This window comes from Amblyomma maculatum, chromosome 3, assembly GCF_055883805.1.
Source record: "Amblyomma maculatum isolate TAMU_Amacu chromosome 3, ASM5588380v1, whole genome shotgun sequence".
NCBI lineage: Eukaryota > Metazoa > Arthropoda > Arachnida > Ixodida > Ixodidae > Amblyomma > Amblyomma maculatum.
The window spans coordinates 214904689-214923891 of NC_139346.1; the positions used below are offsets into that span (position 1 = coordinate 214904689).

The window sequence follows — 19203 nt, forward strand, 5'->3', positions numbered from 1 at the left end:
TCTTTTCGCCTGCTTTCATAATCGTTTAATTTAATTACCTCGTGGTGCTGATATCTAGTGTTTCTTGTGTGCTAAACCCTAAATAATGTTCGATAATCAGAAAAGGAATGTATATGGATGACGCTGCAGTGCAGAGCTAACCTCCCTATGCATTCCAGCACAGGCTCCTAAAATCGCAAAACTCCAGCCTTGCTTTTTTCTCAGGTGCACGAAAATCAATCTACTTCGTACCGATGAAGCGTGAGCACGTTGTCTTCAAGCAAAGCGCTGGCGTTGTTGCGGAAGGCGTCCATGATGGCCATAATATTCGCGTACACTGCGCCGCCTCCCGGGGGTGGCACCGTGTGCAGCACTCGGCCATCTTGAAGAGTAACGTTGATGGCCGGAACCCAGGTAGGCCAATACGAGCGCAGGTCGTCCACGGTCAGGATGGCTCCTGTAGTAAAGATAAAATAACTGCGGGCTGCGTACTCGAAAAGCTTATTTCTTCATCGGGAAAAGGTTGATATCTCGATTAGGATAGCATCGATTGTGACGAAAATAGAGTAAACGTAATCAAAATTTGTACTACGCCGTCATTCTAACTGTATGTTAGAAACAGAATGATAGGTGTAGTATGGTATGGTTTGGTATGGTGTGGTATGGCATGGTATGGTATGGTATGGTATGGTATGGTATGGTATGGTATGGTATGGTATGGTATGGTATGGTATGGTATGGTGTGGTATGGCATGGTATGGTATGGTATGGTATGGTATGGTATGGTATGGTATGGTATGGTATGGTATGGTATGGTTTGGTATGGTATGGTATGGTATGGTATGGTATGGTATGGTATGGTATGGTATGGTATGGTATGGTATGGTATGGTATGGTATGGTATGGTACGGTACGGCATAGCATGGCAGGGTACGGCAAAGGTGTATGGTACGGTACGCAGGGTATAAGTTTCCAAAATTGTACGTACAGGCGATGTGGCCGGGAGGGGGAAGGGGGGAAACCAATTTTTACCGCATGGAGCCTTTTAATTCGCACTGCAGAGCCCGCAGATGTTTTTGCATTACTCCTTGCCTTCAAACGCAATCGCCGCGGCCAGAATTCGGCCTCGTGACCTCTTGCTGAAGAGCCGAGCGTCATCGCTACTGCGCCACCGCAGTGGGGCCCATGTAAATACATAACGGAACAATTTGCTGCTGGCCAAACTCCTCTTAGCAACTTAATCGTCGTACCTAGCTATATCGTTTATGACATTCCCAAGCCTGACACAACAAGCAGCAGTTGCGAATACGGCAACGGGGTAAGAAAAAAAAATGTTGATATGCACACTATATGCACGAAATGGCAATTCGATCACCGGGAATATAAGTTTGGAACAGCTTTTCCTTTCGAGAAACACTCCATCACGTCTTGCATTCTCGTACGTCCCTTCCTGTTTTACAGTGCTGTGACTGTTTATGTTTGGCGCATGATAGTAGCCGTTGCTTATGCGCCATAAAACTCCATGTAACTGACTGCTTGTTCGTGACAGTTTCCACTTCCACATGCAGGTATTCATCCTGACCACTGCGAAAATTAAAAACCCATTTCTACAAATTACGTGACAGTAAATGATTCCTTTCTTTGATCTGCTGGGTCTCCAGGTTTCTGATAATGAACTGCCGGACATCGCAGTCTTCTCGATTGCATTTTCTGCTCCGCTCTTCTCAATTTTACAGCCATTGGTTTCGGTGCGCCCCATTACTGTTGCATTTATCTCACAGTGGCATCGAGTTGCACAGATTGACTTCCTGATGTCTGGCCCATTCCACCTTCCTTCATCGATTGGAGTTAACGCTTTTTCGGTAACAGGTCATGTTTTTTTGTTTTTTTACCATTTTAAGCTCACCGACAATATGCGTTTTCGTGGACGTGCCTGTGATAAGGCGTTGTGTTATGTCGGTAACAGTTCTTTAGGGGCCCATATTGCGAGCCAAATTTTCTGCATCCTCTCTAATTATTCAGTCGCAAATGCTTCCCAGTTCCCTATGATTAGATCCCAAGCATGCGCTATATGACTAAAAAGCAGTTGAATTTATGAGTTGAACATTTCCAGACTGTGGCGGACTGTAATTAATCTTGCTCGCATATTGCTCGTTTTCCTTTCAATCTCGCTCTTTCTGACGTCATTCATGTATGAAGCCCTTGATTATATATGGTGGGGTTAACAGGTGGAGGATGGCATCATGCCCGCTTTACTTTGCAATAAGAGGAAATACAGGGCGTCCTATAGGGCCACTTATAGGCTGCGTGTTTCATCTTGGTAGTAGTGAGAGGAGCAGCGACACGCCTTCGTTACGGAGCACACTTCACATTGACGCCTGGAAAAGCACGCCATTTCTCGCGAAACTTCCATGGTCGACACGCGTGTCTCTGCAGAGAGGATGCGCTGTACATTCACGCGAGATAAAACACCATAGCGGAAGCGCGATAATTTGACACGGACAGATCTACAGGTGTTGTATGATCTGTATTTATAAACCCCACTGGCTTTTTGTTTTCTATGCTTCCTCCATAAAGCACTAAAAGTAATCCATAATTATGAAAAAAGGCATATAGAGCGTCCCGCCAAAGACTGTGGTTTAAGATATTAGACGAAAGGTACTTGCCCTGGATAAACGGCATTCGTTTCATGCAAGGTCCTATAGAGAAAGCCGTAAACTGCGCCTAGGCAAAACTCAGCAGCACACCTTTATATCATATTGCATTATAGTTATAAGGTTTCGCTGTAATATGGACGTTTGCAGAGTTGCTAGTTCGAAATGAACAGACCCTAAAACACGGCTAATACCGAGCATGAAGAGTAAATTACCACTGTAGAAGAACGGCTGATTGGGCGAGTTGGTGAACCATGACGAACAGTAATATAAGCACGCAACAAAAACGTGCCTGAGAGGAGAAGAGGACAACAACAGCGCTGAATTTATTACGGTGCTGTTCCCTTCTACATGTCGCCCTCTGCGCTGTTTTTCTGCACGTCCTGATCAAATGCCTGTGACACGTTTTGCTTTGTTATCCCTACCTTGCTTGCTGATTTCTCGCACCGTTTCTTCGGCCAGCACGCCTTCGTAGAAATAATCCGGTCCGTTCTCAGCTATTGCCTCCAGCGTGGACGCCAGGTCACTCTGAACGAGCAACTCCCCTTCCTTGAGCGGCCTCATCTCCTGGTAGTTCCAGAACGGCTTCCTGAGATACAAAGTGGGCATGACATGGCGCTCCTGACTGAGACTTTCTACGTAACCGCTTACTTCGATAGATTTTGAAGTATCCAAGTAGTGTAAAGAACTTTTGAATATTCCTAATGCACTGCTGTCGCTCCGAGCTGCTCCCTTGCGCAAGCCACGGGCTATACTCTACCATCATTCTTCCTTTTATGGGTCGACCTTTATTCATAAAAGGACTCGGGCAATCTAGCATATCTCGCTACCTAACGAAGCACCACTTTTATGGCGGGTACCACTTGTGGGTTTGACCAATTTCATGCTTGTTTCATGTTACCGAATTACCAGACATCACATATGAAAAAATGTGTCTTTTTAGGGACAGCATTAACTGCTTAACAAAAGCAAATTCCCTGTTTCGTAGATGGAATAACGTGTACAGGAGTTCCGCTGAGCATGAAAGAATTGGCTAACGAATGCCAACGAGATTCAGAGCGCCGGATACATGAGCGGAAGGCCATTGAAAGACATTCTTCGATCCACCACCGGTACATTATGTTCTGCCTGGAGACCTTCGTATATCACCGCGACGGTTTCATATGACTACCAGATGCACGTTGTCACCCGGCAAAGTTTTTGGGATGTATTTTCTAAAGCATGTCGTAATTAACATCGTTTTTAGGAGGAAAAAGAGCCAATGCTATGCTGAATAGTTTGGAGGCGGCGCCTAATTAAAAATAAGGAAGCAAGGAGAAAAATTTAGAAAGGTAAACTTTGCGGTTCTGAGCATCAGAAAGCTGATTAGTATTTGCCGCCGAAATATTGGATCAACAGAAGGCTGCGCCCGTTACTCCTGTGGTTGTCACCATCCAGGCAGGAAGGATGAACACGGCTGCTTTGCGGTCTCTATCCCCCTCTCTTTCCCATAGCAGTGACGTAGCGTCCGCCGCAAAGCAGTGAAAGCCCGCAGCCGCGCATGGCTCCTCAAAGGGCTCGGGTTACGAATTCAGTCGACGGATTCACAGCCGTCGGCGCGACCGATTGCTGCGCGCCACGGCGGCTACAGGTCGAAGTGGCGCGCGAGAAGACTTACTCTGAAACGTGGCTACACGGTTGCTGAGAGAATTGTTCGTATAACCCGTTTTGATCGGAGGACAGGAAAACGATGAAAACACATCATTACCGACTCCAAGGGGGCCTGTCGGAATTATGCGCTGGGTTGGATACCTCCTCTAGCCAAGCACATCCTACAAAATTGCTGTCGGTCCAGCGAGCCTCCAAACTGTAATCTCATCTGGGCTCCGGGCCATCAGGGACTCCTGGGCAATGAGTTAGCCAATCAGGCGACCCGCGCGCTCTCTCCCCGGGCACTCAAACTTGCTCGGGAAGTCCACTCCGAGCCCACTCAATGTCCTATTACATTCAAAGAAATTATGCCATAATATAAGGATAGCCACCGCCGCTTTCCGGAACCTTGTAAAGGTCTCCGGAGAGCGGACGTAAGGCACCTTCTCAAAATTTTTACAAACACAATGCTGTGCCCGGCAGTCTTGAAGCACTTCAATACAGACTTTGATGGGGACTGCAGCCTGTGTGGAGCGATCTTCTCGGACGTTTTCCACATGGTCTGGGCCTGTTCATTCAATCCCCACCATTCCCAATCCTTCATTACCCACCTTTCTAGGGAGGCCTGGGAGGCGGCGCTGCTAAGCTGCCATGACCCACAGTCCCAGCGGACCTTGGTCGCCATGGCGCGAGTGGCGTTCGACGCCATTGGAGCTCCGGAATAGGAGCTTCACCAAGATTTGTGAGGGCCTGGGCCAATAGGGCCTCGGCCCAAACACCTCCTTGTACAAAGAGTAAATAAATGTTTGTCACCACCACCACACCAGCAAGCGGCATCAGATTGTCGGTAAGAAGAGGGGGAGGGCGGCGGAAGGAAGGAAGGAAGGAAGGAAGGAAGGAAGGAAGGAAGGAAGGAAGGAAGGAAGGAAGGAAGGAAGGAAGGAAGGAAGGAAGGAAGGAAGGAAGGAAGGAAGGAAGGAAGGAAGGAAGGAAGGAAGGAAGGAAGGAAGGAAGGAAGGAAGGAAGGAAGGAAGGAAGGAAGGAAGGAAGGAAGGAAGGAAGGAAGGAAGGAAGGAAGGAAGGAAGGAAGGAACATCTCCCTCCTCCCTCCAATCTCCGCATAGTGGCTGTGGCTTCGGGAGAAGGGGCATTCTCGTCGAGTGGGAGAAGGCCCCTGGCTTTTCTCGGCTGCCTTCCCAGGAGGGGGGCGCGCGGCGGAGCAGAAGCAATAAACTTCCCACCTGCAGCGTTGTTTCGGTCGTCAAGTGGTTTGTTTTCCTATTTTTGCTATGGCTTTATTCCGTACTTCACTGATTGTCCTAGGGGGTCTGCTTAAACTATATTCGATGCAGCTTCATGCTGAAAAACTAAAACAGGTGATTGCTGTTCCTCCATGGCTACGAGGGAGCACCAAGTCGACAGACCGTAAGGCGTGTAATGTGGATGGTGGACCTGGGTTAGGCGGGTCAGTAACAAAAATATAAACATTTTACTGCTACGTAGAGCATCTTCTTGCGAGGGCTATTTTGTGTTTCATGTCTATTACGCTGCTAAATGACTTTCAACACGCGACGCCGAGAAAAAAAATTATAAACCGAGACCCACCCTTGATATAATGGTATAGCCTGAGTCACCAAAGTCATATATAACTACGGCTATCAGGACATCAGACAGGCTGCATTAATTTTTTTGCTTCGACAAACGTGTAGTACATTCACCTGCCGCGCTAAGTGCACCCTGTTTTGTATCGCGGATCTTGAACAGCTGCGTAGCAACATCGGGAGAGCAGGTCAGGGTCACTGTTACACTCCCAGCTGAAGTCGTTTCGCCAGTTTCTCGTCAACAGCATATGCACAGGAAAACAAGCGACCTTGACACACCGAAGTTTTCTTCTCAATTTTGTCTTGCTACTGACAGTTGTGCAGAGGCATATGCAAAATTTTAGTGCAGCTGCTGAACCATTAGGTTCGTTGGTTTGTGGGGTTTAACGTCCCAAGCGACTGAGGCTATCAGAGACGCCGTAGTGAAGGACTCCAGAAATTTCGACCACCTGGGATTGTTTAACGTGCGCTGACATCGCACAGCACATGGGCGCCTTGCTTTTCGCCTCCTTCGAAAAGCGGCCGCCGAGGCCGGGTTTCAATCCCGTATCCTTGGGAACGGTAGTCGAGCGCCGTAACCACTGCGCAACCCCGGCGGGGTACTGAACCATTAGGTGTCGAGGTAGCCGGTGATGGGCAGTTGTACTCATATTTTACACCATGATTTACCCATTTAATGCTCAGTTGGATTCATAACTATTAAATAGTAATAACTCATTACCAACACAACCTGAACGCAGACAGTGGTTACAGAATAAAACTGTACATCTGTTCTTTGGAAACTGATTGGTGGTGAGGTCTCCTCCCAGCACTATAGCTTGGATTCTATTTCTAACGATTGCTAGTAGTGACAATGCTTAATTGTATTGCAGTTTTTTTTCTTTAATCTTTAGTGCCATAGATATATGAATCTACCTGTACTGGAACTTGAATATAGAATAAGAAAAATGTTACATTGGATGTCGATGCAATAAATATTATCCATTTCTAGCCGGAGATTTCGTTTGCGTGAAGGTAAAAGAATTGCTTTTCTTTAAAACTTATGACAGACAAGAAGGCTGTTTTTCTTCGGGAAAAAACGATGCATAATACTGACACGTGCATTAGAGGTAAAAGAACAAGGAGCACTATCGGAAGAAGTAGACTACGTTGAAGTGTAGGCCCGTTCCTGGTGCCCTCGTTCCCTGGTTCAGCTGTTTCGGTGTCGGTCAAGTGCATCATCGATCCTGGGGAGTGGGTACACGTCTTTTTTAGTAACATTATTCAGTTTCTTGTGATCAACGCAAAATCGTAACGTGTTGTCTTTCTTTTCCACCGGAACCGCCAGCGACGCCCACGGACTTGACGGCTGTACAACTTCGTCTGCAAGCATTTCATCGACTTGCGTTCTAAGAGCCTCCCGCTATTTAGGAGAAAAATGGTATGGACGCTGACAAACTGGTGGCGTGGCCGAATCGGTGACGATGCGATGCTTGGCTGCCGGCATCCGTCCGACCTTGGAGCTCGTCGCAAAGTATTTTTAAAAAATAAGTAGAAGGGACGACCGAAGATTTTTCTGATGAGGTGACAACATCGGGATGATTTTGACCTTATGAAGGGCGCTACGTGGTGCAGCATCGTCGCGAAGGTTCATCTTCACGGGCCTAGATTCGGCAACCCATCCACATCGTAGAGGAAGGCGACAGCCGTTCTCTTAGCGAGGTGGGAAAACTGTCACACAGCCGTTATTCAGTTCGACAAGACCGCGCGCGATAGCCACTCCCTTCTCGAGCAACAGCGAAGGGTTACTGTCTGCAATATCTTCGTAGTCGTGAAACCAGTCGTTCCTCACTAACACCAGCACACTGGACCATGGTGGCAGCATTACCTCGGCTTCAACAATACGCAGAGCGTTGACTCCTGGGTCTTCTGTGTTACTGTGCGCCATGGCTCGCTTTGTCGAGAATGTGACTCGTGCCTCGTGTAGGTCAATCACAGCACCGTTTGCCTGCAGAAAGTCGACGCCCAGAATCAAATCTATCGAAAAGTCGTACAAGACGACGAATTCACCGACGTACACGAAACCGCGGATGTCGATTCGGGCTGTGCTCCTTCCGGCCGGGTTAAAGAGGTGACCTCCAGCCATGCGAATGCTGGGGCCCAACCATAGCGGGAAAACTTTTCTCAAGTCCTGGGCGAGGGCGTGGCTCATCACCGAATAATCTGCACATGTGTCAAGTAAAGCGATAGCGTCGGTACCATCAATTGTCACACACAAATCAGAGGTAGCGCGCCGGATGCGGTCGCTACCTTGCCGCCTGGGAGAAATCAGTGTTTCGGAGTATCGGCGGCGGAGGATACTCAGTTTTCCTGACAGCAGCGGCCTTGCCTCCGGAGACCGCTGGAATTAGTTCCCAACATGGACTGGGAGAACGCTGCTCAGGATAGCCGGCGTCTCGGCGAGGGCTGGGGGAACGGTAACGCCGAGGAGACGACGATCTAGAGTCATATCGGCCGTATGTCCCAGGCCTCTGACGGGCCATTAGGTGAGCTTCGATTTCGAATGGTAGTTCGCCGTTTCGTGGGCAAGTGTCGTCGGGTGCGAAACCACGTAGGCCCACTCGGCGGTATGGGCAGGCCCTGTAAAGGTCACCCGCCTCACCACAGTGGTAGCAGAGGGGAAGCCGGTCTGGTGCACGCCACACTTCACATTTCCGTGGCTGCTGATATGCTGGTCGAGCAGCCACACGGGCAAACCTAGACAGCTACACTGCTTGAGTCGTGGTATTGACGTTGTAGCCAGGTGCTGGCGCTCGGCTGAGAACAGATGCATAGGTAGGTCTTACATCAGTCTAGCTAGGACCCTCAGGGAGTCGTTGCTGCACTGCTAGGCGCCCCTCATCACGGACGACTTCCGAAAGCGATGTAATAGAAGGCGCGTTGGAAGGCAGCTGGAGGGCTTGTAGTTCCTCCCTGACGATCGACCTCATTAGGTCACGTAAAACGGCCACATCGCTCCCTAGCGACATCGAAGAAACAGCGGGACCAAGCGTGCTCTCAAGATTGTATTGCCGGGATCGTTGCAGGAGCGTTGTTTCCATGGTGGTCGCCTTAATGAGGAATTCGGCAGTAGTACGCGGTGGACTGCGCATAAGACCGTCAAAAAGCTCCTGCTTGCCCCTACGCATAAGGTGGCGAAGCTTCTTCTCCTCTGCCATGGAAGTGTCGGCATGCTTGAAGAGGCGCGTCATGTCCTCCACATACATGCGGACGGTTTCGTTAGTCCGCTGGTTGCGGGAGGGAAGCGCAGCTTCCCGGCGGTCTGCGTTGGGGAATGTATATAGGATATTTCGGCGAAATGTCTCCCAGGTGGACAAATTGGTTTCGTGGTTCTCGAACCATGTTCTAACGGAGCCTTCGAGCTCAAAAAAAAAAAATAAATAAAACGCGTTATGGAGCTTATGGCCGTCGGTGCAGCCGTTGTAGCGGGCGATTTGCTCAAAGGTGTCCAGCCCGTCCTCCGCATCTTCGTTTACGTCGTCGTGGAAAGATGGCGGTGTTTACGGTGTGTGGTAGAGAATGGGCGCCGGGGACCTACTTTCTGTATATCTGTGGCCATTTGCGGTGGGACCATCGGTCGAGGCTGCGTAGTCCTCGTCAGGGTGGCAAGAGGTCCGAATTGTGGTGACTGGCCGCGGAGGCAGCGGCTTCGGCGCTGATGGACCGGTGTGAGCTATGTGATGGATCGGTGTGAGCTCTCTGTTTGTCAGAATATATATATATATATATATATATATATATATATATATATATATATATATATATATATATATATATATATATATATATATGTCTGTGTGTGTGTGGGGGGGGGGGGGGGGGATTAGTGTCCTTTGGAACCTGCGAGAAGTCTATAATAGGCAACTGAACAGAAGTGTGCAGATGTAATTAGCAAACGTAGTTTGATGGAGAGCCGCAGAATGTTAGAAGGGGGATGCATTTACTATAATATTCTCTTCATACAAATGACCTTGTATCCGAAAATATGTTTCCTAGTCTTTCTGAAGAAGGCTTATTCGGTCTTCTTAATTTGATGGAAAATATTTAAATTGACGCTGGGGACTAATCGAACCTTTCCTCTTGCTGCGGATGTTAACGACAATGAGACGACTCGAAGGGAAAACGAAACATTTGAAATTCTAAGGCAAATAAAGTGAGGTGAAGCTGCCGCCATCATCGACTAGTTTCGCCGGAGGATCTCTGCTTCATCGCCTTCCAGTTTATAATGTCGGCTACCAGTTCTTTACTAAAAGTCTGGATCTAGTGGTGGGCACATATTTCTATCTAATATACTCAGCCGTAAGAAGCTGCAAAGGGCACCATTTAGGAACTATTTGTAAATTATAGGCTACACGAAAAAAATTTTCAACTTAATACGTGTAACCCAAAGACCCCCATTTACAGATCTGTTGCATTAAAATATTGGCATCAAATTTTTTCAGACTTCCTTTAGGGGCAGGGTATTCCTGATGCAGCAGAACTTCTTTTACCATCGGGGGTCACATGGTCCATCCGGGCAGCTGAACAGGTAGGGAGCTTCGTAGCAGAGCGAGTACGGAATAAAATGCCCCACTGGAAATCCTTGACGTGCCAAGTGGACGGCATCCTCGAAAAGTTCCTTCCAAGGAAGCTTTCCCTCTAGGCGCTTGTGCAGTTCTGCATATCCACGCAGCTCCCCAGGCACGGCGATGGAGAGGCCGCCTAAGGATACATTCCAAAATAATCATAAACAATGTTATAGACTTGTACCAGGAGTATATGCAAGTTGTATTCGCCCAAAAGGCTTCAGAAGGACTCTGCAATTGGGAGTGCGATACGTACGTCGAAGGCGAATCTTCGAAGCTACGTACGTTTTTTTTTTCCATCGCTTTAACCAAATACCAAAGCCCATTATTAACTGAAATTTGTGAGCATTTTTTTTTTTACCTCCAGACTGAATTATGCTACTTAGTATATGCTCTCAAAGTTCCCGTCAAGCAAACACTCTTGATATTAGTAACCACGGAAAATACATGAAATCAAAATTTTCGGTCCATGGATGAAAATTGGACATATATTTCGCAGTGCACTTTAGCCCTCTTTTTTGGCGTTTTTGTTTCACTACAAAAATATTTATTTGAATTGCATTACCCATAGTGCTGAGCGTGCTGTTTTCCACGAACATATCTCTGGTTGCAGCAGCAGGCGCCACCTCACGGGCGATGAGTGAAAAGGCACGCTTTTCTTTCCTGCAGACAAGCGAGGTGGCATGCAACAAGTTGTTGCACTGATCTGCGCATTGAGCTACGTCTGAGACAAATATTTGATGTACGGTACTGACTACAAAATAGCATGTTCTTCACATTAACTATACTCAGGGCTGCAGGCCGACCAACAGTACCACGTTTTTTTCTCGGCAACCGGGGCTAAAGAACAGAACATATAATCAGCGCTACGCTGCTGTACCACACGAATCAGATTCTTTCAATTTGGCTTTGTGTTCGCTGCCTACGTTATAATACCCGCCCTTAAGAAGGAAGGGCATATACACTGAGAAATTGTACGACTGGATAATAATAGTGTCACGTGCTTTGGGTCAGCCCGCCATGGTGGTGCAGTGGTTAGGGCGCTCGACTACTGTGGCAAAGGATACGGGATCTAATCTTGGCCGCGGCGGTCGCATTTCGATGGAGGCGAAAAGCTAGGCGCTCGTGTGATATACGATGTCAGCGCGCGTTGCAGACCCCAAGTGGTCGAAAGTTTCAGAGCCCTCCACTACGCTGACTCTCATACCCTGAGCCATTTTTGGACGTTAAACTCCATAAAACCAAATCAAAGGCTTTCTGTATTCTCGAAGGGGCCGAAGAAGAAGCCGGAGATCAGGGGAAGAAGCGAAAGTTGGTGGGCTTTGGGGAAGCGTTCGTGTCCCTACCTTGCAAATGAACACCCCGTTAAGTACTCAGCACGTAACAGTTGTGGTGGAAGTGCTGGGTAAAGCCATTAACTCCATTCACTCAACGTCATATTTCTTCTCAGTTGAATTGTTATCCGGTCGCTGGCAGATACCGATGCCCCTAACTGGCGAAGAAATGACGGCATTTTGCAGCCCCTGACGGCCTTTGCGAGCTTATGCAATGCCCCTGCCACGTTTCAACGATTCGTTATGAAGCCAATTGTGTACAGTGCCAGCGCTGCAAGCTACCTAAATGTCGTCCACCAGGACCACTGCACTCTAGCACCTTCGACAGCATCATTTCTGCAAGTGAGCATTGACATCTTGGACCCTTCTTCATAGTGTTCAAACTGTAACCGGTGGATAGCCGTATTTGTTGGCCCCTTCCCCAGGTATTCTGGACGCCAATTTACAGCTGACGCCATTAAAGAACTTGCTCGTCTCTGTGCCTGCAATTTTCAGCATTCAACGCGTACCATCCGTAGACAAATGGGCTTGTGAAACGCTCCCCCAAGGCCCACCAACTTCTGCTTGTTGTTGTGGCTGCTCTTAATAAAATGGCGCTTGTTCCCTTGCTCTTCCGCTTCTCCTTCGGCCCTTTAGAGGAGACACAAAACATGTGACAATATATCTGGCAAAAGGTTGCCCCCTTAATACAGCAAAACTGAAGAATACATTTTGCTCCGCTTTTGAGGCTCAGTGCTTAAAAAGCTGAACGACTACGCCAGGTACCAGGGTTCGATACCGACCGCGGAAGTCGCGCGGCGTCCATGGGCTGCGTGATTTCGGCGCGTGTTTAAGAACCACAGGCATTGGAAAATATCAGGTATCTTCCACTGCAGCGCCCCTCATAGCGTGAATAGCTGAGGGCGTTTAATCTCATACCATGAACCAAACCAGGCGTGCTGCAAGAAGGGCAGCAAGCGTCCTGTCTTCCCTAATGGGTATTTGATCCAATAGTTACTGATTTGGTCTGTATCATGCTGACAGACACAGTAGCCGCGGTAAAAAACGTCACATATACTATTTAGGGAACTTGAGTATTGGAAGCAAATGGATAACAGTATGATGTGCTGGCTAAAACAATTTCAGAAAGAGTCGAGAAAGGAGATCAGAAAGCAATAACAATCTTTGTAGAGCGCGTTGTCGTCTTTACTCGCAACAGGTACATGATGTGGACACTGAGACCGAGCAGTATGGTCCCCTATAGCTCAATTTACGAGAAGCATACATCCCCGTGGGCTATGCTTCGGGACAACAACTGTTACAAACATAGGCTCATAAGTTCTAGGGGTTGGACGTCTCGGTTCTAACCGAAAAACACGAATAAAAGTACACCGAATGCGTTTTTACAAGTTCGGTTTAAACCAAAAAAGGCCAGTATCTTGACTTGTACACCGCGAACTCTCTGCGACGGGAGAAAATTACAATAAATTTTTCAAGTCAGGGGCATGATGTGGCAATGGGAGGCTTAAGTACAGCGGTTAAGTGTTTTGAAGTATTGTTCATGGCCTTACGAATGGGGAAAGAATGGCAGCCGCGCTTCCCGAACCTTATAAAGATGTCAAGCGTCCGACGAAGGGCGCTGTCGTTTTGTTTTGTGCGCTTACTTTTTAGTTTAAAATGCTCTTTTCATTATTTCCCTGGGTGATAAAAAAATTGACGGTTGTAAACGCCTGTCATGTGTATTTCGCCATTCAAGCTGCGTGCGGCTGGAAACTGCGATCTCGCTTTCGTCGACACCTCATCGCCCGTGTGAATGTGTGAGTACAGGGGACGGGCTTGCCCGGCCATTGGCGTTGTTATGGAGCGGGAAGAAAGTTGTGAAGTTCTTCATTCTATTAATAAAAGCGTTGATCGGGACTTTAACATTACGTTGTTTCTACGGGGCCCTCTTCAGTTCAGCTGTCCCTTTAGTCGTCGTCGATTCATGCCGCGTAAAAACGGAAGAGCGCTCAGGATGTCGCTCAGAGATTCAGCAGAGTGCTATGCTAGGCTGCGATGGCCCTCTGTCAAGCAGACGGGTCTCTTGGGAAACTATTTCATCAGCACTGTCAGAACCAGCCCAGATGTACAATACCTCCCAGAGGTATACGACAGTGACATGGAAGCAATATGAAAGGTCATCCGTGACTGCCCAATTACAGTAACTGTTGACGAATCTCCTGATCTACGAGGACGCCCTGCTGTTGCTGTGCTCGCCACGTTTTATGGCCGCAGTTCACACACCAGAGCCACGAGCATGCACGATTTGAAAGTCCCGTCTCAATGTAAGGCTCTAACTACGGCCATGCTTCTCTAAGGAATTCTGTCTAAATTTGGAAAGAGCTTTAGCCAGGAGAGTATGCTTGTTTCAGACTCGGCGTCGTATAGGAGAAATCTCTATCCATATCTCTGTGAATCTTATCTCGAGTTTACAGGCCTTCAATTCAGCGATGCCTGCCACCTTCTAAACAACTACCTCGATAAAGACCTGCGCATAGAACATTTTACATGCGTTCGTGGCTTTGCATTGCCTCCACGGCCATGGTGAAAAGCTCAAGGAAAATGCGCGAAAGTTCCGTGTTTTGTGGAAATCAATCAACATTAAAGCAATAATTTCTAACAGCTATTTGCCTTACTAGGTGGTATTCGTATTGTGAGTTCAAATGCGACGTTCTGGATTGCTGGAGGCCTATTCTCGCCTTCTTGAGAAGCTCAGATGCAAAGAGTGAAAGGTACAAGAACCCTAAAAGTTTAATTGCCAGTAGTGAGGCAACCCACAGCATTTGAATTAAAATAAAATTCGAGTAACCGAACGCAAATACAATGTTGGCCATATAGCGTAAGCTAGAGTCAGAGGACATGCTTGTGTGCGATGTGTATTCGTTGCTCATTTTACATATCGAATGTGTCTTTCTAGGTGTGTTGGCGATAATGAAATCAACAACATTGATGTTGACAGCCTGCTAGACCTTGTATGGAGGAAGTATGAGCTGAGCTCATTCACTGCACAAACTACAGAACCATAGATATATCTTATCTGCACTTGCGTACATTTCGAGAAAGCACGTGGACCTGTCCTGTAGTCGTTCGGAGAAAAATATTAGATAAACAACCCACTACATTGTGGCTATACACTGAGAAAAGAATCAGTTTTCAAATTACGTCAGCTGCGCAACCGAAGAGAGAGAGAGAGAAAGCATTTCAGTCTCATTTCGAAGCCATTGCGAAAACATTGGGACAAAGCAATCCCACTACAACATTCTGGTTTAATGTTCGTATAGTGGATCCAAATGTAAAGCCAGAAATGTCAAATGACTTCTCAAACAATGAGCCAATCTTCCCCCTTTTTACCAAAAGCATATCAAGGAGGTGGCTGAGTTCTCATTTCTGTGAATACAAAAACTATGTATTTCCCGAGAATTGGCGCCACTTGACGCTCACACTCGGGTAAGTGGCCTGCCTTAGCTCCTGCAGCATCTCATCTGCTGAGCCTGCAGGTGTCTGGTGGGAATATTGAAAGAGCTTCTTCGAAACTCCGACTCGTGAACAGACAGACACCAACGGTCGCGACCTAATGAAGGCAACCTAGAAAAGTACATGTGCATTTACACAACAAGATGAAGGGATTCGGGCATGAAGGCGATAAGTTATAGTTCAATTTCCAATAAGCTTGTCTAGCATATATGCCTCTCGCATCTGTTCCGTCCACGCGTTTGTTCTTTACGTGATTTGGTTTATGCAAAGAATTGATGGAAATAAATAATATTTCAGTTACCCCTTTGCCTAGCGTGTGAATTTATGCTTTATATATGCGTTTTCTCATAACGATAATTTTCATCATGGCGATAACTTTTTCTTCCATAAATTTAGCTGTATATATGACCAACTATGCATTAAATAAAAATGCGTAAAGCAGACATGCATGAAAAAAATGCCAAATGAACTCTACGTCCTTTTAAACTGTACACGAATGCCACTTTTCTCAACGAAAAAAAAAAAAAAAAAAACGATGATTCTTCAAAAGAAAATAATATTAACCGAAAAGCACTGCAAGTTGTGCTTGCAAATAAACGCCAAAAAAATTCAGCCCATTTCACAGAAAATAAAAATCGAAAACTCCAACCCCTGCAGTCATAACTTAGCGGATTGAGGGCGGTTCGAAACAAGATGAAATACGCCTACAACCTCTAGTTAGCAACACGATGCAGTCAATAAGAAAAACCCTAAGACTGGTCGCAAATTAGGGCATTTCCAAGAATATTTTATGAATTTCAGAACTAGGAGCGCATTTTCTGTCGTTAACTGGTAACCTACGATTGAGAATTATTGAATCTATTGCTTAAGCTAGGATTCCATCTTTTTCGGTCGTGTCTATTACCATACTGCGCTGGCATACATCATTCAGCTAAGAGCCATAAAAAAAATAATGCTTATCTTGACATACGGCCAACACTTTTCTTTTTCTTTTCGTTTGACGGCACATATGAACATGAGACTCCACAAAGCGCTTTAGAAGCATTCTTTGTAATACATATTAAACGTTAAATTAACACAATGAAAAAGAAATGAAGTTCAGCAAATTACCAGATTGCAGCTACCACAGTCTACGCTTCACAATTTCGGCGCATACATCCTATTATTAGCGGCAGCTCAGGATGGCTGTGGGTGAAAAAGGCGCAAGTGAGGTTTTTTGTTTTTTTACACTGTGTATCTTTAATTTTACTCTAAAACAAAAGATAAAGGAGGAATCTGCCGAAAAGAAGGATATTCGTTGTAGTTGACGGCTCCAGGTGAATTTCAATTATCTGTGTGTCTTTTACGTGCGCTGACATTGCACAGTACAGAAACGCGAATACAATTCGCTTTCATCGAAAATCGAAGGCAGGAATATCAGTCCGCCTTTTAGTGGCGCGGCCGTCTTGTCAAAAGACTAACATCTGGGGGTATGGCTCATGGCTGGTATATCATCGTTAGGTCTAGAAAGCGCAGAAGTGCTGCTAACACACACACACGCACGCACGCACGCGCACACACACACACACACACACACACACACACACACACACACACACACACACACACACACACACACACACGCACACACACACACACGCACACGCGCACACACACACACACACACACACACAGATTCTCTCTCTCTCTCCCTCTCTGTCTAGCCATTCGCTACCTCAATTGGCTAGCCATATCAGCTTTTTTTCTAGAGATGCTTTATTTTACTTACTTTCGCGATGTAAGTGGGCAGGCGATATGTTGGCCGTTTCATCAGTTTCGCACTGTATTTTTGTTCTGTTCATCCGCATTTCTGGGCTCTTCCTTATCGCCTATTGCAGGCACACACACATATAGAATTGAGTGGTCGCAGTTAAAATATCATTCCCTGATATTGAATTTTTGAGTTGTTAATGCTTGACTGTTTTCGGTTATTAACCTCACATTCTTTTCTACCACACTCAACAAGAAAAAGGTTAACAAAGATGACTTTCTTCGGTGCTAATTGCACATCAAGCCCCATAACGTTCAAGACAACAAGGAAGTCCGTACGGTATTCCCGCATTCGAATCCCACCTCGAGTAGTAGGTGGCCATGAATCCACCGCCGATGCCCATGAAATGCGGCAGCACCACACCCATGCAGAGCAGAGTGGCCACGGCTGCATCGGCAATGTTGCCTCCCTTCTGCTGTATGTTCCTTGAAAAACCACAGAAGCAAACAAGAAAAGGATTTACTTTCAAGGAGACAAGGAATTTCCTGAACGTAGGTTTCTGGTCATATGATGTGTACTGCCACTAAAATGATGATTGATTGACTGATTCATTTAACATCAAATCGGCCTTCTATTTCATGGTTTATGTGGTATACATTCCTCCTGTGATTACTCACAAAATCCTCTATTGCTATGCATTCTTGATTTTATTCCATATTTTGCTCTTCCTCCTCTTATTCTAACTGGTTGCCCTATACAACCTGACCGAGCAATACCTGTAGGAATTTAGCTATGTATTCTGATGCCTATTTCTTACGCCTTGCTCAAGCATATGTGAACATGCTTGTGTTGCTCGCTTTTAAGATATGGATGCGCTGAATTACTCTTGTAAACGTTAACATTGTTTCAGTAAAATTGGCTTAAGTGTCTTCACTAAAAGGTGGCGACCAAGCCCTAAAATTCATTTATGCGTTTAAAAGTTTGACAGGGTTTTTTAGTTTGCTATTATAACAGCGCTAGATTGTAGGCTGAAGAAAAAGGCAGCACCAATATACTGAACAACCGATAGGCACGCCTTTATTCGCGAGCTTAAACATATAGGTGGACCGTCTGTTAGGCAAGTAGGGTAATTGCGGGACATGAGTGCGCATGCTATGAATAAAAACCGCACCCCTCGCCCTTTCAGGTCAACATTGTGCGCACTCGCGCCTTGCTATTACCCTATCTCCTCACCAACAGATCCCCCTATGTTTTAAAGCTAGCTATTATTACCAACCTACCAACCTGGGCACTGCGTCGCATTGCGATGCCTCTGAAGATACGGCCCAGTGGGAGAAGTTACCCGGGACGGTGGTAGTACTGTAATGAAGGTCACAGGCTTCAGCGCGATCTTGTTGCGCCGCGGAGCCTTGTATGACAAAGGCAGTTACGGCCAGAAGTGCAGCATGGTTTCTCATTGTAGGGAAGTCCGGAACCGAAAGTATCATGTGTCTGTCGCAGAGCTCAATGGGTGAAAGTTGGAGGCGCGCAAGAAAGGTTGTGACGTCCTCCCCTTTCCAGTGTTGAGGCGGGCCCATCTCTCGCAGCTTTTAAGGAATTTGTTTTCATCCGCCACCACGTGTAGATTGAGCAGGTGAGCGCACCATGCGGCCTAGCTCAGAGGAATTAAAAAGTAGATGAGCGCAGCTGCTGCAGACGGAAAATTTGACTACAACTTCACAGAGTGCACTTAGTTTCCGGCTTTTTTTTTTTTTTTTAGGTGGGATTCTAAATTTTTTTTTTACGCCACACGGGAAACGCAGCGTGCATGACAGGTGCATTGTTTAATTAGAAGCGACGATATGTCAAGCACCGTGTTTAAAACCTTCGTACATTGCGCAGCTATACTAAAAGCAATGAACCCCGCCGGAAGGCTTCGGCAGCGAAAGCTGGATGAATCGCCCGCTGCGCACACAAAACATTGCATGAGCAAGCGTTTCTCATGGCCCCACCGCGGTGGTGCAATCGTTAGAGCTCTCGACTCCTGTAGCCAAGGACGTGGGATCGAACCCCGGCTGTAGCGGCAGCTTTTCTATTGAGCCGAAAAGCACGATGGTCGTGTACTGTTAGCAGAGCTATAGCCTGAGTTGCTTTGGGACGTTAAACCCTGCGAACCAAATC

At 46.7% G+C, this 19203-nt stretch overlaps 1 protein-coding gene across 1 annotated transcript in view; it reads right to left on the reverse strand.

The window, feature by feature from the left end:
• LOC146197683 (scoloptoxin SSD14-like) overlaps positions 1 to 18500 on the reverse strand; it is a 47024-nt gene extending 28524 nt beyond the window's left edge. Inside the window, exons 1-8 of the mRNA XM_084597225.1 lie at positions 18328 to 18500; positions 17406 to 17528; positions 11033 to 11130; positions 10406 to 10603; positions 9027 to 9164; positions 7897 to 8065; positions 3059 to 3222; positions 232 to 436 (exon numbers count right to left, since the gene is read on the reverse strand). Coding sequence (XP_084453351.1) covers positions 232 to 436; positions 3059 to 3222; positions 7897 to 8065; positions 9027 to 9164; positions 10406 to 10603; positions 11033 to 11130; positions 17406 to 17528; positions 18328 to 18500 — 1268 coding nt within the window. The remainder of the gene's footprint in view (positions 1 to 231; positions 437 to 3058; positions 3223 to 7896; positions 8066 to 9026; positions 9165 to 10405; positions 10604 to 11032; positions 11131 to 17405; positions 17529 to 18327) is intronic.
• Positions 18501 to 19203: the final 703 nt, after the last annotated feature.